We start from the raw sequence: 22,705 nt of genomic DNA on the forward strand, positions 1-22,705 counted from the left end.
CCTTGTTCCAGTTTAGGCTTAGTTGGGCATTTTAACTTTCCACCTTCCACTGTAGCCACATTACATAGGTAACTCTTCATAGGATCACTGAAGTGTACTTTGAAACCTGAAATCTATATCCTATATTAACAACCTATTAGGCTGATTTGAACCATAGGGCTGTCTACAAGATACGTATTTTTACTGAATATTTTACCTATAGCTTTGTGTATGTGATACACAACAAGGAGCCTATTGTTAAAGCAGTATTAGTGTTTTTGGGAATAGCATTTGATTACAAAAATGATTAATCGGATCAAGGCTACCCTGCCATGTTTATAGTATATGAGCCTACAGTATACATTGTATTTTGCCTCGATCTATTTCAATTTGTGTGCAATTGAAAGCAAGCTAAAAATGTATGTATATGTATATAAAATATGTGTATATGTTCAGCCTTATTGTTTTATTAAAGGATGAGAATGGTAACTTATTTGGGGTAGGGGGAAAGTATGAGATAAGGACATCCAACAAAAACAGCTAACCTTGGAAGTCATGAAGGACATTGAAACATCAGTTGTTGGAATGTGACAGCACAAAGAACTTAACCTTGACGTGCTTTACGATCCATATATCGTTAATCTTAGGTTTATTAGCAATCTTGGTTGTACCATACAAATACAACAAAAAGAAGTATTGCACAAAGAGGAAAATTTTGCAAAGTACTTGTATTCTTTTATTGTTTTTGGTCAGTAGTTTTTCTGAAGTTTATGTTTGTGGAATGTGTGTAAAACTGTATACCATAAAAAATTAAAAAATGTAAAAAAAATTCTCACAATAAAATATTTATCTGAAAATTTTTATTTGCATAATTTGTAACAAGTATAGTTGCTTACTATGTACCTGTTGAATGCTACAGTAATAATCATACAGCAATACAGATTTGCATGGACGTTTCATCTTTTACGTTTAGCAATGTTATAGCTATATAGCAGTGACACCAAATTATTATTTAGTATTTATTTTTCTGTGACCAAAATTTATTAGGCAGTGCTCTACCAAAACTCACAGTGACCACTTTTTTATTAATTATGATTCAACCTTCCTTACTAATAGAGCATAGACTAATAAAAAAAGTGATATTTGGTTTGTGTAAATTACAGTTGATCATTGCTCTTTGCAGCACAGGTCCATCTCGGCAACAGAACATTGTCACTACACAACATTCTTCATCAGTATAAATGCTTTATAGTAATATCTGCCTACTAAGTATCCTTATGAGGGTTCTCAAGGCTGTAATGGTCCCCCACAGTAAAATATTTATGCTGTTTTCGATGAACAATTTTGTGTTGTAACAATCTTCTTTTTTATGTAATAAACATTTGTTCAATTATGTTCATAATTATGAAGCTTGACTATAAATACATTCAAATGATTCATACTGGATAATGTATAGTGGCAAGCCAAAATAATACTTTCTGTTAAAAAATTACCATGACATTTTAAATTATTCAAGAATATAAAGGTATGTGTTCCCTCGTGGTAAAAACTTTTAAATAAGCTCCAATTCAGTATTTATCTGGAACCAATTTTCTGGAGAAACTTACAAATGTATTTCCAACGCAGTAAAATTTACAGTGGTCAGCCCCAAATTCTGTTCTGCTTTAGCATCAATCTATTAGTAAATTTCACAGTGTGTGCACAATTTAAAATGTATTTTTTAGCCAGAATTTCAGGATCATAAGGCTAAGTTCACACTCTGGAATTGATTACCTTAGCTTACTAAAAACTGCGATGCTGTTCTCATGTTAAATACCACCTCCCCCCTCCCCCAAATTATATCCTAAGGAAAATTATTATTTGGTTCACTCTTAAAGGCATTTTTTTTTGTATGTTGTTTTTTGCCTTCGAAACATCACAAGTATGGGAACGTTCTCCACACTTTAGTTACCATTACACACCATTGGTACAGCAGCTTAAATTCTAACCCTGGTGTGTTTACTACTGTAAAAAACAGTGGCCACTCTGTTGAGAGCAGCTTTAAATACAGAGACTGCTTCTAAAGTCTGTATGCCATGGGGATCTGTGGTGAGGACCTAGAAATTACAGTTAATAGATAAAGCTGAAGCATAAAACTAGCATAATGTAGGTAGGTGGAACATGAAGACTGCTAATGCTCCACTCCGAATTAAACACTGCATAACTACAAGTGACACAGCAAAGCATATGGAAGTGGAATGTGGCCAACTAACATCTGAGAAGCACTGCTCTAAATAATACTAGCTATTGTCTGTGCCACAGGTAAGCAAGAGATAGCAGTGTGAAAGTGGCCTTAGGATCTGAGATTGATGATTATTAAAAGCCTCTTTAAATCCCAATTTGATTCAAATAACTAAAATAATATATTTCACTTAACAATCACCAACAACCAAGTGTTGTAACAGCCCATCTTGCTGCCGACTTGTGTTGCCTATACCTTTTCCATTTTAAATTTCCAGGCTCCGCTGTAGGCAATTCATTTGCCTGCTACATGTTTTTACCTAGATAGTTATAATGATTGTTTGCAGTGACCTGGGTAAATTCACTGAGTTTAAATTCACTTTTACATGCAGGCACTACCATTTTTTTTATTTTCAACTACATATCTAATATCAAACTCCTACAATCCTTCCAATTCAACATTGCTAAATTTTTCTAATGAAAGAGACTACCAGTCAGTTCATTTCATCCTTCCAACCCACAGCACCTGTATTAACAGGGAATTAAAGAAAATCTCTCATAATATCATAGTCATTTTTACCAAATTATTGTGTGGATTTAGGGCTTTTCACCATTTACGCTATCATTGTAGCATCACAATATATTCACATTGTTGTGGGATAATGTACCATGTGCCATGTGTTCAATAAGCATCTATTTAACACAAAAAGGCCCATCAGCCAAGGCCAAATCATACAATGTGGAAATATAAAGTTCAGGTTTTTATATTTGTCTCTTGTTTAAATTGCAACATCTCCTCTAAAATCTATATATATAAAATTGGATGTATGTATGTGTGCATGTTCCACCATCACTAGGTAACGCATGGAGACTTTTCAAGCAAATTTCTAGACATATGACTCATGTGAGTGCACCAGTTATCTTTGTACAGCGCTGTGCTTTATGTCAGAGGTATATTTGGATGTATGTATGTATGTGTTATATATCTAGATGTCTGTATGTGATCACTTGGAAATGCATGGAGACATTTCAACCAAACATGCTAGACGTATGACTGAGACTCATGTAAGTGCTCCGCTGATCTTTGTACAGCGCTGTGGTATATGTCAGAGGTATATTTGCATCTAGAGTATGTATGTATGTGTGTATGTATTGCTCAGCCCAACGTGCCTTTTGCTTATATTTTTACTTACTTTTTTTTGGACTATAATATAAGATTGCAATAAATAAATACCCGAGCAACGCCGGGTAACCAGCTAGTAATAATACAAAAAATAAGATCACAATACTTTCAATCCCCTTTTGTGAGATTTGTGCTCCTCAGCATTCCTAGGATCTTACTAGAACTGTGACATCACCTTTGTTTAGCCACAATAAGTGGAAGCCCGTTATAAGTTAGGTGTGTTCATAAAACTTTTCTCCATAGGTATTTTTATTCTTGGAAAGTTGTAATATCGCAATTTTTATAGGGGCGAGGGGGGAATGTGTGAACATTGCATTTTGATAAATCAACTACTTTAAAGTTATATTTATTCTTTTTATTTAAATTATTACTAGATTGTTGCTTTTACTGTTGTATAAATAGCATGCATATTACCCTTTATGTTGTGGAGGTGCATTTGAACACAAGTGTGCTGAGATAAATGGCTTTATTACTTATCAAATCACTGTCAGTAGATGTCCCAGAGTGCAAAAGTGTGCAGATTAAAAAGTATTAAAGCCATTTAATTGGCATTGCAGCCCAACAACTAGCATTTACAGAAAGGTCAACAATGGTGGCCTCCGAAATCTGTCAGTCCTAAATTTATCACAAAAAAAGTTTAAACTATAAATAACAATTGTTTTATGCTTGGGTTTATCATTGTAATTTGTTTTATGTTGCTTTTTCTGGAAAACCCTCACATATTGCTTTGTAAATTATTGATGACTTCATAAACATGGAAATGGACAGCCATAATACCTATAATAAATGTATTTGTGCTGAAATGTACGGCCAGATCATTACAGCCAATCATAAAATATATGTAACCTTTTCTCTGCAAATGCTATTTAGTTGGTACATTACACTGTATGAATGGATGCTGAAGATTGCTGATCACAAGAGCAAGACTCACAGCATTAGAGTTTTTCAAGTTGATGCAATGGCTCCTTGGCACTGTCGGTATTAAAATGTACTTGGTTACCAGGATGAAAAATGAACTAACTGTGATGAACATACATGTTGTTTTTCTATCAGTTTGAACATTTTTTTAAAAGGGGTAATGGCTACTTAATTTGAACCAGTACATATTACTGTGCTGGAACAATGTTTTTACAATTAATGCTGCTTAAGGCTTTTTTAATTACACTCAGCACAAATTAGTGTGCTAAAATATTTTATCTAAAAATACTTCAAAGAATGATGCACCTTATCACAAATAATTATCAGGCGCCTACTTGTTTTCTGGGCAGTCACAGACCAATGACAGCAAATCTTTCTAAAATAAAATAATATTAACAAGACAAATCATCCACTCATGGCATACATGTCTAAACTCTACCTTATGCTGCTAATGTACAAGTAAACAATCTCATCTCTGCCCCAGAGGGCTCTTCCATAATTACTTTTCTGGTAGTTTTTATTATGATGAATTATAGGTCTGGCGTCGGTGCTTCCATGATGCAATGCCTTATTGGAAAAGCCAAGGCTAAAGCTACATACAATTTCCAAAGCAATATTTTAGGGCTAAGTAACTAAATTCATGTCATTAAAGAACTCCTTTGTCCTCAACAATAACAAATAAATTGTAAATTATATTCTCTTAGAATTTTTCTTCCTCTCAAAAAAACAAAAATTTATTAGCTAAGACAATGCGTAAAATAATGTAATTACAGCAGTTTTATATATATATATATATTTTTTTTTTTGCATTTTGGCCTTGTGTCTGAGAAGTAATTGTGCTAAATTAGTAGTGGGTTCTTCCCAACAGTAAACCTCTATATACTAACTGGTACTGATGACACTGAACTTGCCCTAGATTCCCGGGTTTTAAAGTTGGGCATGGTAATGGTACAACATGACACCCCTACAGTTGCCTCTGGCAATTCATCTTCCTCAGTCCATTCATTAAGATCAGGGTTGTAGCACTGGATGCACTTCTTGTATTTCTTTTCTACTTCATTCCATCCCCCAGCCAGGTAGATCTTGCCATTGAGTGTTGAAGCACCTGCTGTGCTTACTCCATTCTGAAGAGGAGCAACGTAGCTCCACTGGCCAGTGTGAGGGTTAAAGCATTCAACGGGGAGGACATCAATCCTCTCACCACGACCGCCAAGTTGACTGCCACCCATAACGTACACTCTGTCACCAAGTGTAACAGAGCAATGCCATCCTCTGGGTGTACTGAGGCTTGCCTTATCTTGCCAGCTATCAGTAGATGGGTCGTACATACACACAGAGCGGGAGTATGCATTATTTATGTATCCACCAATGACCAAGCTTTTACCATCAATGACTGAGCTAGAATGACAGCATCTAGCAACCTCCAGTGGAGTTTTCATTTGCCACTGGTTAGTTGAAGGCACATAACACTCAACAGAAGCCAGACAGCCTTCAGAATTGCGACCACCTATTGCAAAAAGAAGGCCATTGAAAACATTTAGGCTAAAGTGAGTACGTTTCTGGTTCATGTTGGCCAGATGAATCCAGGTGTTAAAACGTGGATCATATCTGAAATGATAGACAAAAAGAAACTGATTAAAGCTTAAACACATTTAAAGAGGAAGATTGTTTCGTATAAATTAAGTGGCAAAAAAGTAGTTGTTAATAATTTTTATTCTTGGTCTTGCTGAAGTAATGTGAGCTACTCTTTGGTTTAATTGTGTATGTAAAGCATATCTGTTAATTATGCAATAGTTACTGAACAACCTGTGATGGTCTTTGTAAGTAGCAGTATGTGTATATATCTACATGTGTCCCATAAGTCACTGTTTTGTACAATATATTTTGCATCAGCTATTTAAGTACATGTTAAATCTTGTAGTAACGTGTCAGCTGCAAACAGAGATGTGACATACACTGTGCGCAGGAGTAATGTCACAGGTGACACTATTCTTCCACCTTCTAAAGTAATAAAATTTACCATGTCATGAATTATCACACAAAAAGTTTATAGAACAATCAACAAAGCCAGTCCTTTAAGTGTTGTGTTTTACTAAACGCTTAAGTTGAAGCAGCCTATCCTGTATTTTCATCAGAAATTCCTTAAGCAGTGCTTATACACCACATAATGATGCTAGAAAAGTGTAGAGCCCAAGGGGTGTAGGACAACTACAAGGTGAGGAAGGTTGGAAGCGAATAATGGACAAGTATGGAAAGTATTTCTATATGTCATATAAATAACGTTTGTGCATGTAAACCCCACAGTTTTAGGGAACCTGCCATCAGGTTTTACATCAGCCAGTACTAATCAAAACCTTTTCTGATATTCACTGAAACATTCCCGAGTGAAGAATCAGTTACTGCCAATAAAACACATGGACCCAAAAGATTGTCCACCAGGGAATGTTTCAGTGAATTTCAAACTCACTGGTTGATAAATAGATCTCAAGTAATATTAAACAAAGCTTGCAAACCAGAACACTGGTGTTTAGGAATGCATAAGTGAGCTCTTTCTAAATACCAGTATTGCACCTGCTGTGAGGGGCAAAAATATTGAGTGCAACTGGACAATAGATCAAGTATCTGGCACATTAGTTGGTGACATAATGACATACTTCTTATTTACTTGGCTACTTTTTATGTAACAAATTGGAAAATATTTGGATAATTTGTAGCAAGCATAAAAACATACCTGCAAAAATTTCCAACTGCATGTTTTGCCTGGTTCCTGGCATCATTTTGATCTTCACCTCCCGCAATGTAAAGGAAGCCATCCATTACGGTCACACACTGATTAAAGCTCTTAGCTGGCAGTTCAGCCAGTCTTTTCCATCCATTTTCAGGATCTCTGTACAGAATCTCTCTGCTGAGAGATTTTTCCGTTAAAGCAGGTCGACCCCCCACTGTTACAAGGACCCTGGAGCCTCCTCGGATTTTTGTTCTTCTAGACTGTAAGGTGTTCTGATGATAAGGCAGCAGATGATAATTCATAGCTTCAACAAGAAGTCTGTGACACTCAGAATCCTGCATCATTCTAGGCACTGACTGGACATAGTTGACAAGATCTTGAGCTGAAATAGTGCCAAACCGAATATTGCCTAAGAGTCCGGAAGCATACTTGATTCTCTTTTCATCATAATCCAACCATTTCATTGCAATCTGGAAGGCAACAATTTCAGAAGGCAACTGCAAATCATCATCAATAAGAAGTTCATTTATCTGATCAAATGTTAACTTCAAGAACTGATCTGTGTCTGAAAACTCAATGAAGTTGTCTCGGATGAACTTTTGTGCTGCTTCTTTTGTGCTTTTAAGTCCATATGTTTCTGCAATATTAGCAACATACATGCAATTTTCAACATTGATTTCTTGCATTAGAAAGTCACAGCACATGTTGACAAGAGTATTGATCTGGAGGTAGATTGCTGAAGATATGGTGCTACCTATTGTGTACAAAGAGAGTGTAATTTTACCAGTGTAAGCATAGGTAATGACCGTTGCCAGACCTAAAGGAGACACATCATTCAGATCAACCCGCTGCGTGGAGGGATCCTTCTTCAGGATATTGTAAAAATATTCACTGCAAGAAGCCATTACAACTCTATGGACCATAAAAGATTTTGTTTTGGTACCAATGGTGAGGTCACACAAGAAGCTATCCTGTCTCATTCTGCTAAGGCCTTCCATGAGGTTGGTGCCATATAAGGAGTCAGAAACCTCTGTGGAGATATAGCTGAAGCCATTTCCTCCATCAATGAGACCACTGATACCATTTAGCTTGCTGAGAGGGCTGTCCTCAACGATAATGGTCATCTCATTGATATCTGACTTGTTTTTCTTGACATTCTTCTTTTTTGGTGCCATGACTGCAATAATGAAATCACAGCCAAGACCTTTCTGTAAAATAAAAAAGAATCATTTATAAATTTGAGCACAAACATACAAGTCATAAAAAAAGTATATCAAATATGAGTTTGATATACGTATTCATATATATATATGAATCAATTTCTACTTCTGGATTTGCAGATTTTTTTAATATTAAGAAAATTTGATTTAAAATGATATTTTTGCCAGTAATCAGATTCTTAGCCATGGTTCTGAATCTTTTCATGAAAAGCCATGCCATTAGTTTTTTTGGAGAGAAAGTTATAGACAGTTTTGCTAATTGGTACAGCAAAAATATCTAAATTAACCATTGTGGATTGAATTATTAATCTCCAGTCATGCCATTCCAAATGCTTTTGCTTGTCTATGTGTCACTAGACTCCTCACTGAAGCCTGTGGGATATTTCACAGACATAAGAAACTAAGAATGTAGGAGAAGGCTGGGAGAATTTTTAGCTACTGCATATTCACCCTTAGCCAAATAATTTCCCACATTGTTTGACCTCCCTCCATTTTAAAATCTCTATTAAAAAATCAATATAATTTTGAGCCAAAAATGTCTATTAATCTGTAGACTTTAAATGGTTTTGTGTAATTGGTTGTGTAATAATTCCATGCTATGAAAATGATAATCTGACCTCTAAGTGGATCCAGCATTGGGAGTCTCTGTACTCACATTACACACCACTATTTTTAACTTGACATGCAAGGCCAAGTGTACAGTAATGGAGATCCATTAACAGCATCATCTGCTATTCACAAACAGTTACTGTCACCAGCTGAAGAAAAAACCCCAGGCACACAACCACCAGTAGGAGAGACTGAGCATTACAACTATTAATAATTGAGCAGCCATTGATATTTTTAAAACCATGGCAATAGTTTTCTAAGTTTACAATTTGTTCTATTTATTTTACCTAAAGTCATACCATGTAAAGATAATAAAGTAAGACATTTAGACAAAACATATTACTATATCAGGGAAATTTTCTTAAAACTACATTACAAACAAACAGCTAGGTTCACATTTAAAATGTTACTCTTGTCATCCAGCAACCTTGCCAGACAGTATGACCAGATTCTTAAAACAGCCATAGAGCTTAGGCCCTGTACTGATGTCAGATGATTGTTGCTGGAAACAATCTTTTGTGGTACTTTCCAGTGACAGATGAACAAGCATTTTCTGCACACACAGTGCCATTATGTTCAATGGAGAAGGTAGCTGGAAGGACAAACTAGCAGCGACCCGCTGTCCTCTACTTCATAGCAAAGCACAATGACTGATGAATCCCATTAGGGGACCACTGTACACATATCAGATTTTTACCTGATCTCAGCTTATAGTGCTCCCCTCTACTCCCATGCAAAATGCTGCTATAGAATTAACTTACCTCACAGCCCTTACACCCAGCATTTACATCTGTGAAATTGTACAGGGATTGTACACCAAGCTGTTATCTATTTGTATAGCAACAATATATTATACAGCTCTTTACAAATTGCATAGTCATGTCACTAACTAACCCTCATAGTGGCCTGAAGTCCCTGCTATAGGAAAATGTCAAAGGACAACTTGTTTTTTAGGTGATAAGAGAAGCCAATAAGAACTACTTTTGAATTGGATGTGGGAAGAGACTGAAATATTCAATAGAAACCAACACAAACACAGAAAGAACTTACAAACTCTATCCAGATAGTGTTAAAATTTAAACATGGGATTCAAGTACAAGGCTAGAGGCCCAGCCACTGTGACATCTGTGCCAACCTACAATGTTAAACTGTTTGGTAACTGCAGGATAGGAAGTTTTTTTGTTTTAGCAGAAAACAAAACCTGCTGTATAAGGTGTCTTTTTGTTATAAAATCTAATTCTTGGCTATTTTTTTGGGCAATTTAAGACTGTTCTTATCAAATCTTACCTGTTATAATTAGAAAAAGCTGACAAAACAGGATTGTATCATTTATTTGAAAATAAAAATTATCTTGTTTTTGAACAAGGTTGCTTGAAATGTTGATCATTTTATGCAAACTTTTTTTTTCCACATGACTTAATATGTAAACAATTTATGTAGTCAGCTACTTGTTATGACCCTCAAACTGGCAACCTATGAAGTATCAAAATATGTGAAACTAAAAACAGTAATACGTGAATGTGATCCAGCTGCCCATAAATCTGATCCACATGACTGTTGCTTTGCCCTATGTGTAGAACCACACTTACAGGTTGTCATGTTATCTGTTTGCTCACCCTGTATGCCAATTGGCTTGAAGTGTTTGTTTTCAATGGAAACAAATCAAAAGTGCAAGATACTTCGGCTGAGACAAAAAGTCAGATCACACTCTCCTGTCAAACTAAACCAGCATAAACTCTTATTAGAATCAGTCAAAAGTAACGTCCAATACCAAAAATAGATAAACATTCAATATGGAATACTTCAACTGTATAGTGAGGATCCCAAAATTTGTGGATGAAAAAAAGATAAGTCTCTACTGTGAATTTCTGCCTATAGGGTAACTGCCGAACCTGCAGTAACCAGCCCAGGTCCAAATTTAGTAATATGAGATTCCCTGGGGGGTTGCCCTGCATTTTGGAATTATCAAATACATGATAAGAATTCCAAATAAAAATAAGGCTAAACATAGGAAGTTCTGTTTCAATGAATAATGTACAGTTAAATGTCTGCCCAGTTTCTTTATTATGGCTGAATTTCCAATGCCTCTGCAGCATTTCAGATTTATTTTACTCAACCATATGTGCCTTATCCGGATTTCTTTTTTACCTTAGAGTTTTTTTTAAAAGGCAACATTTTAAAAATTCTCCAAAACAAGAGAGTGACAAATTCCCATTTCCATTAATACAATTAGACACATTGTCAAATATATAATACCTTTAAATAATACATGATTATGCACCAAACAGACCAGGGCTATCTTCTCTAGTAAAACAATTGATGGTGATTTTTGTATATTCATGTATTGAATTTTTTTCCAGATTTAGCAATGTGCCTGATTGTGATAATGGTACCGTATTTTCTGGTGTATAAGGCGACTGGGCGTATAAGACGACCCCCCACTCTAACCAATCATTTGGGGGTCGTGTTATATGCCCAGTATTGTACTGTTCCTTCTGCCTGTCAGATCTCACTATTGTGAGAGAACTGAGAGGCAGAAAGAACGGACACCGGACGCTGCAGGTAAGTACTGGTACCCGGCGTACAAGACGACCCCTGACTTTGTCATAGATTTTTCGGGGTTAAAAAGTCGTCTTGTACGCCGGAAAATACGGGTATTTTACTTTGTTAGTTACACTTTTAAAAAAATGACTCTGTTCCTAAAGTAAATCAGTTGGTTTGTTGAAGGCCTGAATTTTATTGGATGTAGATACATTTAAATATTTTATAGACTAACACAAGGGCACTGCACTTTTTCAGGTATTTGATCTTTCCCTATGTCCACATGCATATTCTCTGATCTATACAACAAATCTCTAAAGCCATATTTGTAAACCATATTGTCAAAATATCTTCTGGCAACTTACCCCCTAAGCAAAGGTATTTTCAAAACTATGAAGACATTCATATAATAAATGTATAGTTTGTCCTACTGAAAAAAGTTTTAAAGACTAAAATAAAGTGAATTGTACACTTTTATAACCCAGCAGAGTTATTCTGAAAAGATACAATTTTGCAGAAAGAAATAAAGTTAAGGGTTACAATGGATTTACTTGCCATCAATAAAATTCTACTGTTTATTCTCAGAAGGTAAAGCTGCACACTGAACATTTACCTGGTATATTTAACATTTTTTATAGTTTATAGTTCCTTCTTCCTTCTATCAGATTTAAATACTCCAAATTCATTATTATCTATGCATATTTTAGTACAATGATATTATATTAATATCATAATACAGGTACTAGAAAAATAAAGCATTCATGAATTACAGTATTATTTCCTATCATTAAATTGTTTTATCCTTATAAAATATCATTTATGTCCTATTTGTCATAATACATATTAAAAGACTGTAATCTTTTAAAACTACCTATGTGCCAAAGTGTGCACAAAGTAACGGTATGTAAGGAAAAAAATGGGCTGGGTCCAGTCACTCAATAGGGTCTATTATTAATATTTCCCCCAGGACTTTTACATTTTTACACCAAACTAGAATCATTATAAATTTGTGTGTGACTGGGGAAGTAAGCCAGATACCGTATGAGGAAAAGAATAGGTTGTGATTTATTTTAGGTTTTCTTTTTTTTATTTTCATTTGTAGAAAAATTAGTATAGCCAAAATATACAGAAAGTCTTTAAACTGCAACTAGGTAAATTTAATATGAAAACGTTTGACAATTCATAGACTTACACAGGAAATATGAGTGTGTCTATTTAACTATATATAGAGCATCCTAGAGTATCTAAACCCAAGAACAATGTAATAATTTGCATTTTATCAGTACTCCAATGTGGGGGTTGTATTAGATTCTTTTTTTCAGGTTAAATAAGTTTGCTTTAATAATTGTCAATCTAAATGTTACAATCCAAGCACCTCCTATGTTTTTAAGATATACAAGCCAGGATTTGCTTATTTGTCTAAGTATCTTTGGTGTGAATCAACAGTAAAGTTTGACAATCTGCATTCTCAAAATTCCCAATCAAGTGATGGATGATTTAATGATTGTACAATAATATGTATTTACTTTTTAAGAACAGATGGCTGTGTTAATAAAACTGTATAACATTATATTGTACAGACATTACAGTTATGTTGTTAAAATAGTCTTTTTGTGGAAGAAAAAAATTGCAAATACATTGTTTTTCAAATGCAGAAAAGTACCAAATGATCCAGATAATAATCCAATATTCTCGTAACTTTCTGTGTACTGCAGTTAGGAGATGAACATAAAAGAGGAGGAGATCAAATTTCTGTACATGGAAATTATGAGTACAAATGAAGGCTTTTTAGTTCTATGGAAAGGGGAAGGAGACAGTAATTATCCCCAATTGGTTATTTAGTGATTTATCATGGCGGGTAGCTCTACAACGTTTGGGGGAATACTGTACTCATGATGATAACGATCATTCATCTTAGGCAACAATTTTCTAGCATAAGTACAGAACTGTTGTCACTCTAGAGCAGAAAGTATGTTATAGGAGGTTCACCATATTAAAATAAGGGAAAAAAAAGATAAAAAGACAACTATTGTTGCTTTTATATCTTGAGGACTGGTAAGCTGCAATATTTTCAATATTTTGAGTTTAAATACAGTTTACACATTTAGACATAAAAATAGCTCTGAAAACAATCAAATGCATACAAAGCAGCTACTGAGTGCACCAGTGCAAAACCAAGCTTCAATTCAGATTACCTTAATATAAAGTAGAACCCCTATTATTTTTTGTCTTGGTTTTGGTTAAAGCAGATAGAGGTTAGGCTTTCTAACTTGTTTTGCTATTGTTGTTTATTACTTCTTGGAAAGTATTAAAGGTTTTATTCTTCTCCTTTTGACTTTGTGGAGATCCATATATTGTATATAGGTATATATAAAACACTTTTTTGTAGAAAGAGGAAACAATGTAACTGGAATATGAAATAAGGATAATTCTACCTAGTAATAACTTAAATGAGCTATTACTTCACAGGGCTAGTTTAGGGTAATCCCTTTGACAAGAGATTCGCCTTGATACATCTGGTAACTGTATAGCCCAGAGTCCAATGCTACAGTGGCTTTACATTTAAAATCCTGCATCTCTTTTGGCAGTTATGCCAATTATATGACAGCAGACTGCACATTTCCAACAGAAGTCTGTAATCCCATCTAAGTTTCACTTATGTACATATTTACCTATGTGCTTCGTTTGTGCCAGGAAGAAATGATAAATAGGAAATATAACTGTCTTTGACAGCAACTGGTCATTAGTGGATGATACTGCTTAGTGGTTAACATATAACTATAGCCTGATTGTCACCTAAAAATAAAGTGAGGGGTAATATGCTATAGTATCACCTGTTTTGGTTACTTTGAGATGATCTCTAAACATTTCTTGTTGTATCTCTAGAACAGGAAGTTACATTTTTGAAATGCGACAGTAATGAAAACCTACACTTGGTGGTGCCACACTTCAAAACAACTAAGTAAGTGAAAGTTAAAGTCTAAAGATTGTCAGAATAGCAACTACCATAGCATGAATAAACTGACTTATGTGACATTGTATATAGGAGAGCACATGGTTGCTAGCTGTTGGACTTCTGACACCAAACAACTTTGTGGGGCAGCTGGACTAACAAGAAATTTTTACCAGAAATAATAACGAACAGAGAATCTTAGAGAATATTCACTATTCACTAATAAAGGAAGGTATTAAATGGAAATGCAACTGACCATGATCACATGTTTGTCTTACCAAAGTATTTACTAGACATTATTAGACTGGTAGACAAAAGTAGAACTACCAGTTTTTTTTAAACCAGACCCTTAGCCACTCAGTACTCATAGATCCATATATACATTAAAATGTATACAGGGGATTTTGTAGATTTGTTTAATTTCCTAAAGATATGGTCTCTTTAAATGTAAAATGAAGAGGTGTCAGATCACTTTACTGATGCAAGTGAACATGTTGGCAGAAAATCAAAAAACATTTTCAATTCTAATGCTCCCTAAAGGCATAATAATCTGCTTTTTATCGAGGTGTGCTTTAAACACATTGAAATGCCTTTCTTGACTGCAGCTTCAGCGAGAGGTGTAACACTGTAAACTCCAGCTGTCTTCTTCCATATAATATTACCATTTATATGCCACAGTGGGCAATACACATGAAATCCATAACCCATAGCTGTGTAGTGAGATCAGCATTTATATGAGCAGCCAGAGATTACATGTAACTCCTTCTCCCAGTATATAAAACAGTTTACACTAAAGCAAAATACTTAAAAAATACGAAGAGGTGTGCATTTTTCAAAGGGGTGTTAGGACTGTGGGCTCCATGAAATCAGGCAAACATTTCTGGGTATATTTTTTTTTTTTTTTATTATATATTTTTTCTTTGTAGTAGCAGAGCTAAAAATCACAAATATTTACCAGAGAAAAATTTGCATCTCTGTAGGTGGCACTATGTACAAGCTGGTTGTCACAGACATTGTTTAGAACTGTAGAAATAGCCATTTAAACTGAGGTTTTAACTCATCTTCCATCAGGGACAAGTTTTACTGCAGAGCTTGTTGTATATTTTTAATTAATGTTCTGCCTTGTGAAGCGTTGATCGCTTGGCATCTCATGGGTAATGGGGAAAGTAGACACTGAAAGTCATTTGGAAGCTTGAGTATGAATGAAAAGAAAGAATGAGCTAGTGAATGAATTTACCAGCTCATGGCTTACAATGACTTGCTAATTTAGGTATATAATAGTATACAGTATATAGAAAGTATATATCATGTAATAGACCCTTACAAATTCATTTAGGGTCAAATATTTAGTCTTGTGCAAGGTTTTTGTGAGATACCATTTTAATATATTTTTCTTTCCCCTTTTTGGTCATCTACCTTTTTTTCTCCTTTTTTAAACAAGGCATTGCAAAGAGTATTAGCGATATGACCCATAGCCACCAAGCAGGAATCTTTTACTGATTTAGCTGTATTTTTCTGATAATGGTTACCGCACATTGCACATTAAGATTGCTTTGCTTTGACTGAAATGGCACTTATCCTAATGAAAAAGTAGGCAGCCATTACTAAACTGTCCTTTTAATAATACTTACCAACTTGGCTGCAATTCTGATCCACATTCATGACTGTTCACACAAGCACTGAATTCTAATTAGCAATAGACACAAACTCATATTGCTAACATTCCAGCATGCCAATTGTGTGCTATTAAGCCTATGCCAAACCATCTTAGCTATAATACCTATATACATGCTACAATAAAATATAAAAATGTGCAAATTTCCAGTTTTCTTAAAATGTTAGGTTGGGGCTGTTTTCTTGCTAAGAAAGGTTACCAAAGGTTTTTTTTTTAAAAACCACCAGTCTGTGCATGTTTTCATTGGTGTAATACAAAGTCCTAGAAAGGTATGAGGATATCTATGTACTAAAATTTGTCAAAAATCGTTAATATTGGCACAAAAAACATGCTGTATATTTTTAATACTGAGCATAACCATTAAACATGGAGCTGTCATACCTGACTTTAAACATATGCATCAGGTCCAATCTGACAAAACTATATAACTCAAAACTGCAACATGTGGCTTCTTAAACATAAATAAATGTTCTTCCTGCTGAGGACTATAAAATAGAGATGGAGTATGGTTAATAGTATTTTGCGGAACAACTAATGTCCTCATATGAAAACAAACTTTTATTGCTAGTAAAAAGTCCTTTAAATGATAGAAAAACATGTAATCCCTTAAAAATACCTGTAAGAAGGGCAAAGATGATGCTCTTGATAGTCTTGGCCTGTACTACTAGTAGGTGAGGGCTGTCTCTTCCATTATGTATGAGAGTTCTCTATAGACTCTCAGACATCATTGAGATTTCCTAGGCGCCATTTTAGAGCTATTCACAGCTATTCATAAAAGGAAAAGGTCATTATTATTTGTAAGATGTTATTATCTGAGATGTTATTACCAATGTAAAGATACATTGGGTGGTGAAGTTATTACTATTTTTAATAATAATATTAAAAAACTGTATTTATATAGCGTCAACTTACGCAGCGCTGTACATTAGATAGGGGTTGCAAATGACTGACAAATACAATGTCATAGGAGGAGGAGAGGACCTGTTTGATCAGGTCCCCTCTTGAGTACACCAGACCCCAATAAAGAAATAAAAATGTAAAATGGAATAAATAACTGCAAGGGCTGACACTGTACAATGTGCATTTACTGCATGTATATCAGAAACGTGTGCCCTGTGTCAATATTTGAACTATAAAATATGGGAAATTGACGCAGTCATGCTTATAAATGTTCTGAACAAAATCACACACAAAGTAGATAAAGAAAAATCATCTTGGCAGTATAGATGAGTCAGAAAAAAAACTGGCTTCTATCTAATAGCCCTTACCAAAAATCAATAACACAATATTCATGGCATATTGTGGCACATGGTCCTCTTTCTTAGGCCCTGGTGACTTCATTCTGATTTTCTCAAATCACATGACAAAGTGCAGTGAAAAATCAAATCCTTGTATGATTTCAGATCTTTGTTTTTTTCCAAGATTTCAACAAAACTGACTCACGTCAACCACGCAATAAGTAAACAGACCTAAAGCCGGGCCAGCAGAATCTAATTCTTTTTTTTCCCAGGTTAGCAGCTTTAGATGGGGAGCTAATAAATTTATCTACTTGCAATATAGGAAGTGCATGGCCATACACATTTCTGGTTACAGAGGTTAGTACATATATATGTATATTTATATATATATAATTTGTACTAATCCAAGTGTTGCTAATTTGCCTTTAAAGTCAATAATTAAAAATATATATTTATAATTTTTTATCATTTATCATTTATCATGTTTTTTAATTTTTAGCATAGCATAGCCCTGTAAGATATAAAAGCTAAGCCATGATTGGTTACAAGCTGTACTTTAGATATAGATTTAAACTTCAGATACTTTACATAGAATTTAGATATCCCTTTGCATACTGCATAAAACATATATAGGAATGTTAATAGCCTGTCTGTATGGATATCCTATAAAATTGTTGACTCTTTAATAGTTTATCTTTTATCAAGAAAATAAAATACAAGTAGACTTTTTTTATACAGTCAGTGTAGTCTATAACTCCATTATTTATGAGCCACTCTATAAAAACAGAACCCATTTGTGCTTGGACTATCAGTGTCATGTCAAAAAGTGAGGCTCAGCTGCTCTCTTCCATACTGCCCAACCTCCCAAATCCTGCTCCCACCCTCCCTGGATCACATTCCACTAGCTACATCTGTTACCAGGGATCAGCGTCAGTTCCAGAAATAGCAGTCAAGCATGTTCAGATAGAGCACATCCAAAGATAGGATCCATGTCAATGCCACTCCACTGGGACAAATTCCTTTGAACTCCCTATAGCTCAGAAGTACAGCAGAAGTCTGGACGAATAAAGCCACTGTTTAATCATTTCTAACATTTCATAGCTATACTCTTTTATACCAATAGTCATTTAGGAACATATTGTGCTGAAAAATAATCAAATACCACATTATTATACATAAGTATTACCTTTCATTTTGCGAGCAATGACAAACACTTTTCATTATGAAAATAATATGGTTTTGTGCAAGAGTTTTACCCTCTAATGATTCTCTTTATGAAATGAAAATTTTGAAAGATGAAAATAGACTCTTGGTATTATGTAACTCAGCACCACTTGGCTGCATAAAAACTCAGACAAAAAATATAGGTGCAAAGTGTCATTTTCATAAATCGAATAACCCCAAAGAACATTATTCTTGGCCTTGAAATAAATAATCATTAGTGGTGTTTTGAGGGTAACTAATAGCATTACATACCGTAGTAGTAAACTTGTAAAAAAAAGTCAACATATCTTATGAATATCTTTCAATTTATTCCCTTAGGCATTTTTGTATTGTAGTTGAACTAATATGCATTTTCGTTTGAAATGACTGAGCACAATATAGTGCTTAAATAATAGACATAGCAATAAGAACCTACAGAACACAATCATACTTTTATGCTAACTTTTCTACACTTGTCAATTTTGCTGCTACAATGACACCAACTATAGTCAGTTATTAACACAAGGAGAAGAAAAGAAAAACAGAATGCAAAACTTTTACAATACTCCAACAAATATAGACTTGCTCAGCTTACCCTTTTAGGTCAGATGTGGTCTCAAGCTGTGATCTTGTTACAAAGAGAAAGAAGGAGAGTGAAGGACAGCTTCAAGGCTCAGGCAAATTGTAGAATGATAGAATCCTCACACACCACCCCACTCACACACACAAACATCCACCTACACTTGTCACCACAGAGCTACAGATCCACCACAGATCCCTACAGCCTTTCTTTTCACATTGAGAAGAGACCAAACTCTGGGCATAGTGGTCCTTAAAACTAACTCCACCTCAGATCCCAAGGACACCTCCTTTAGGGAGGGCCCATCACCCAGTGACACTTGTGTTAAAGTAACACTTCTCCAACTAAAAGGTACTTTGGCTGTAGCTCAGTAGTTGTAGTTGAGGTTGAGCAAAATGTAACCTTGAGAGACCAAACATTTTTAGGACCTTTTTGTTAAGACTTGTGGAATGGTTTTTGGCCATTGTGAACTTAATTTGGTGAAAATAACCAGTTATATAATTTTACAGTTTATGGGGATGTGGGGCTCATGCACAGTGGACGCTATGTAGAATCTTTACTGAACAATGTGATCATCAGGCACAGAAAATACAATACCCTGTCCTTGTAAAAAGGAGTAAGAATGCTAATGTAGCTTGATACTCTGTACTACAGACTTTGAGAGACTGGACATTACATTCTTTTATTAGATATTCAGGTTTTTCTAGGTAGGAACTATTTAAAGTCCGTGGCCTAGGCAGTACGATGCACCTCTGCACTGGGGTCTATTCTTAAAATTTAAGTAAGTAGTACAGCCCATAGACATAAATTTACAGTCACTTAATCAAGGCCAGATAAGACAATCAACTCACTTGCTGCCCAAAAGGTATTTGGGAGGAACATTGATGGAAGAACCTGCCCACCTGGTCCATCTTACCAATCCATTGTCATAAACTTTCTAAGAAGTTAGAGCAACCTTTCAAGTTTATGGAACACAATGCAGAACTCAAATGTCCTTGGATAAGTTTATTTTTCAGATAACCTCAGATAAGGCAAGGAGTCATTAGTTGTGTACAAAGATTTTTGTGAAAACATTTCCCCAACTCTATCTGGTAACAGCAAGGTTACTTCACCTGTTCTTATGTACTGATTTACAACACTCCTTTTCAGGTATATCCTAATATGAGAGCATAGCAGCTGCTGAACTGTACTTATGCTTACTTCACAACCAAGGAAGGCCAAGGAACAGTGTTGTGACTTTCTGCAGCCTTCTTTCATTCAGGGGTGCCAGAAAATATACTACCAGTTTGTAGGTAAACCTCTATGGACAATGGTCAGCCATCTAGTAAGTCGCTAAGCAGCTCCATTTTTATAAAATGAGTACTGACTTTTCCTCAAAGAGAAAACACACAGTCACAACTACAGATGGTTTTTCCCAGATGTATAGTCTTAAAGCAATTTTTTCAAAGTTAAACCCTCCGTCAGTTTTTTTTGGGTGTTTGTATCCCTTGTAGGAAAATTCACACTGAAAGTCATGGAAAATGTAACATCTTCCAATAGGACACCAGTTCTGGTAACAAAACACTGAATAACTAAAACCCCCATCTTCCATTCTTCAATTCGTGGAATTAAGGTTACACCAATAACGTTCTCCTCCTCCACCATCTGCCTTCTTCCCCCTGCTCCTTTACAATCAACTTTCATATTCTCCAACATGAGCTTTTGTTCTCATTCTCAATAGTCCTCCTATTCCAAAACCACCACTGGTTTACTTTCCTTTCCATCATCAAATTCTCTACCCCTCCACCTCTAGCTTTGGTAGTATATATTATATATAATACATAAAAAAAAATCATGAAAAAAACATAATTGCACATTTTCATCAATTGTATCTGTGAAGGATATAATGCTCACCAAAAAAGGAAACTCAACACTATAATCAACAATTTAAGAGCAGTACAGCCCATAGACATAAACTTACAGTCACTTAATCAAGGCCAGATAAGACAATCATAAACACATAGGAAAAATTGATGTTTGTCTAATAAAGATACAGAAGGTATTTATCATAGGAAAATAATTAATAAAGGATGCCAGGATGTGCCATTTATTTTGGCGACCCCAGGGGATGCCCAGCCAATAAAGTTATCTACAAATAGGAACCAGCAGGAGAAAAAGAAATAAGATGGCAGCTCCCGCGATGGAACGAGGATATGTTATATTATTGCAGAAGCTCTGTCCCTTTTACAAGAAAGGGCCTTCCTGGTCACAATTTATAATGTTTTCACTTTGGTTCTGTTATAAGCTCTGCTGCATTCACACAGTTTAACAGAAAACAAAGAATTTTCTTTGGAATTCAGCAACATTTTCTGGTGGAGAATATTCCAGATCCATTGTAATAAAAGTCAGTGAATAATTCTCTATTAGAGAATAATGGTGAATATCAAATATTTTGCTAAATAGACCCCAAAGTGAAGAATGAGGAAAATGCTTTATCATTGTTTAATTAAAGGCTGGGGACAGAGATGTGACCAAGTTGAAAAGTTCAACTGCAGAGAAAACCCCACCTGGCTGTGGTGTGTGGTAGGCCTTACCTATATAGTGAAAGTACACCCTGGTATATCACCTGTCCCTATTCCAATGCAGGATTTCATTCAGTCCCAGCAACGACTAGGAAAGCCAGCATTTCCAGGTATCACAACTCCCAACTCTGACCAGCACATGCACAGCTCAGAGGTTTTGACAGCTCCACTGAGCGATCAGGCAGTTAAGATTGCTTATTGCAGAAAGGACATCTCCTGGCCCTTTCTGCATTAAAGCCCTCCCCAATCACAATTGTAAGTAATACTTCCTTTATAAGGATTAATCTCTGCTTTAAGGTGGAATCTAAGGAATACCATTCAATTGCAGTCCTGTATGGAATCATGAGAAGGGAAACACAATAAGCCCAACTGATTCCGCCCTGGGGTATCAATTTATACTACTTAACACTGAACTTTAAATGAAGATTATCACCCCCAGTGGAACACCAGCAGCATCAGATCATTAAATCTGTTCCTTTGAAAGTGCGGAACACAAAAATTTAAACAACAGATATTTCTTTAGAAGCTTCCTGAAATGATACATTTTAACTGATGTACTGTCCTCTTTCGTTTGAAACGATGGACATCAATTTGTGGGTGTGGGAAGTGTATATTGTTTAGCTAAGACAGTGTTAATGCCATAAAGTTGAAGGATAAAATCTGATAGCTATAGCCAATACCAATACTGACCTTCTCTGGCTTTATTTGCTCCTGCATTAAACCCACCCAATGATATCACATGACCTTCCATAGCATGTAATTTAGGTAGGTCACATGGGGCAGTGAGGTCACTTATGACTTCACAACTCACCTGCGTAGATTCATGGAAAAACAAACAGAGCTCCTGAGCATTCACAATGGATGGGCAGAGTCTTGTGCAGAGAGTCCAGAAGCTTCAAGCAAGGCTTGGCCATACTCAAGACCCCCAAAAGGTATCATGCCCAACTGTGAATGCTAAGATCTAAATGTTAATGCTAACCACATATATTACAATCTGATTGTGGAGGGTTTAGCATTGCCAATATGTACAAGTGCAGAAACTTGCCTGGTTGGATAATAAATAAGTAGTTTGATGAAAGGAAATAGTTCAAAGATTG

The 22,705-nt window shown here is 35.3% G+C and overlaps 2 protein-coding genes across 2 annotated transcripts in view; one reads left to right on the forward strand and one right to left on the reverse strand.

Annotated features, from left to right (window-relative positions):
- Nucleotides 1-824: 824 nt before the first annotated feature.
- Nucleotides 825-19,268, reverse strand: KLHL31 (kelch like family member 31). Its single transcript, XM_072408448.1, has 3 exons — nucleotides 19,063-19,268; nucleotides 7,032-8,236; nucleotides 825-5,908 (listed from the first exon to the last, which is right to left on the reverse strand). Exons 2-3 carry the CDS (start codon nucleotides 8,201-8,203, stop codon nucleotides 5,176-5,178), a joined length of 1,905 nt encoding a protein of 634 aa, XP_072264549.1. The 5' UTR covers nucleotides 8,204-8,236; nucleotides 19,063-19,268; the 3' UTR covers nucleotides 825-5,175.
- A 3,166-nt stretch (nucleotides 19,269-22,434) lies between these two features.
- The window catches only part of LOC140329786 (elongin-A-like), a 42,895-nt gene continuing 42,624 nt past the window's right edge, over nucleotides 22,435-22,705 (forward strand). Inside the window, exon 1 of the mRNA XM_072410178.1 lies at nucleotides 22,435-22,540. Coding sequence (XP_072266279.1) covers nucleotides 22,466-22,540 — 75 coding nt within the window. The 5' untranslated portion in view covers nucleotides 22,435-22,465. The remainder of the gene's footprint in view (nucleotides 22,541-22,705) is intronic.

This window comes from Pyxicephalus adspersus, chromosome 4 (assembly GCF_032062135.1).
Source record: "Pyxicephalus adspersus chromosome 4, UCB_Pads_2.0, whole genome shotgun sequence".
NCBI lineage: Eukaryota > Metazoa > Chordata > Amphibia > Anura > Pyxicephalidae > Pyxicephalus > Pyxicephalus adspersus.

What these genes read in the sequence shown, in the direction of transcription:
- KLHL31 (XM_072408448.1), bottom strand. Translation starts at nt 8,203, where the DNA reads ATGGCACCAAAAAAGAAGAATGTCAAGAAAAACAAGTCAGATATCAAT. An exon ending in GCAGTTGGAAATTTTTGCAG is followed by an intron (nt 5,909 to 7,031) that starts GTATGTTTTTAT and finishes CTATCATTTCAG; the next exon opens with ATATGATCCACGTTTTAACA.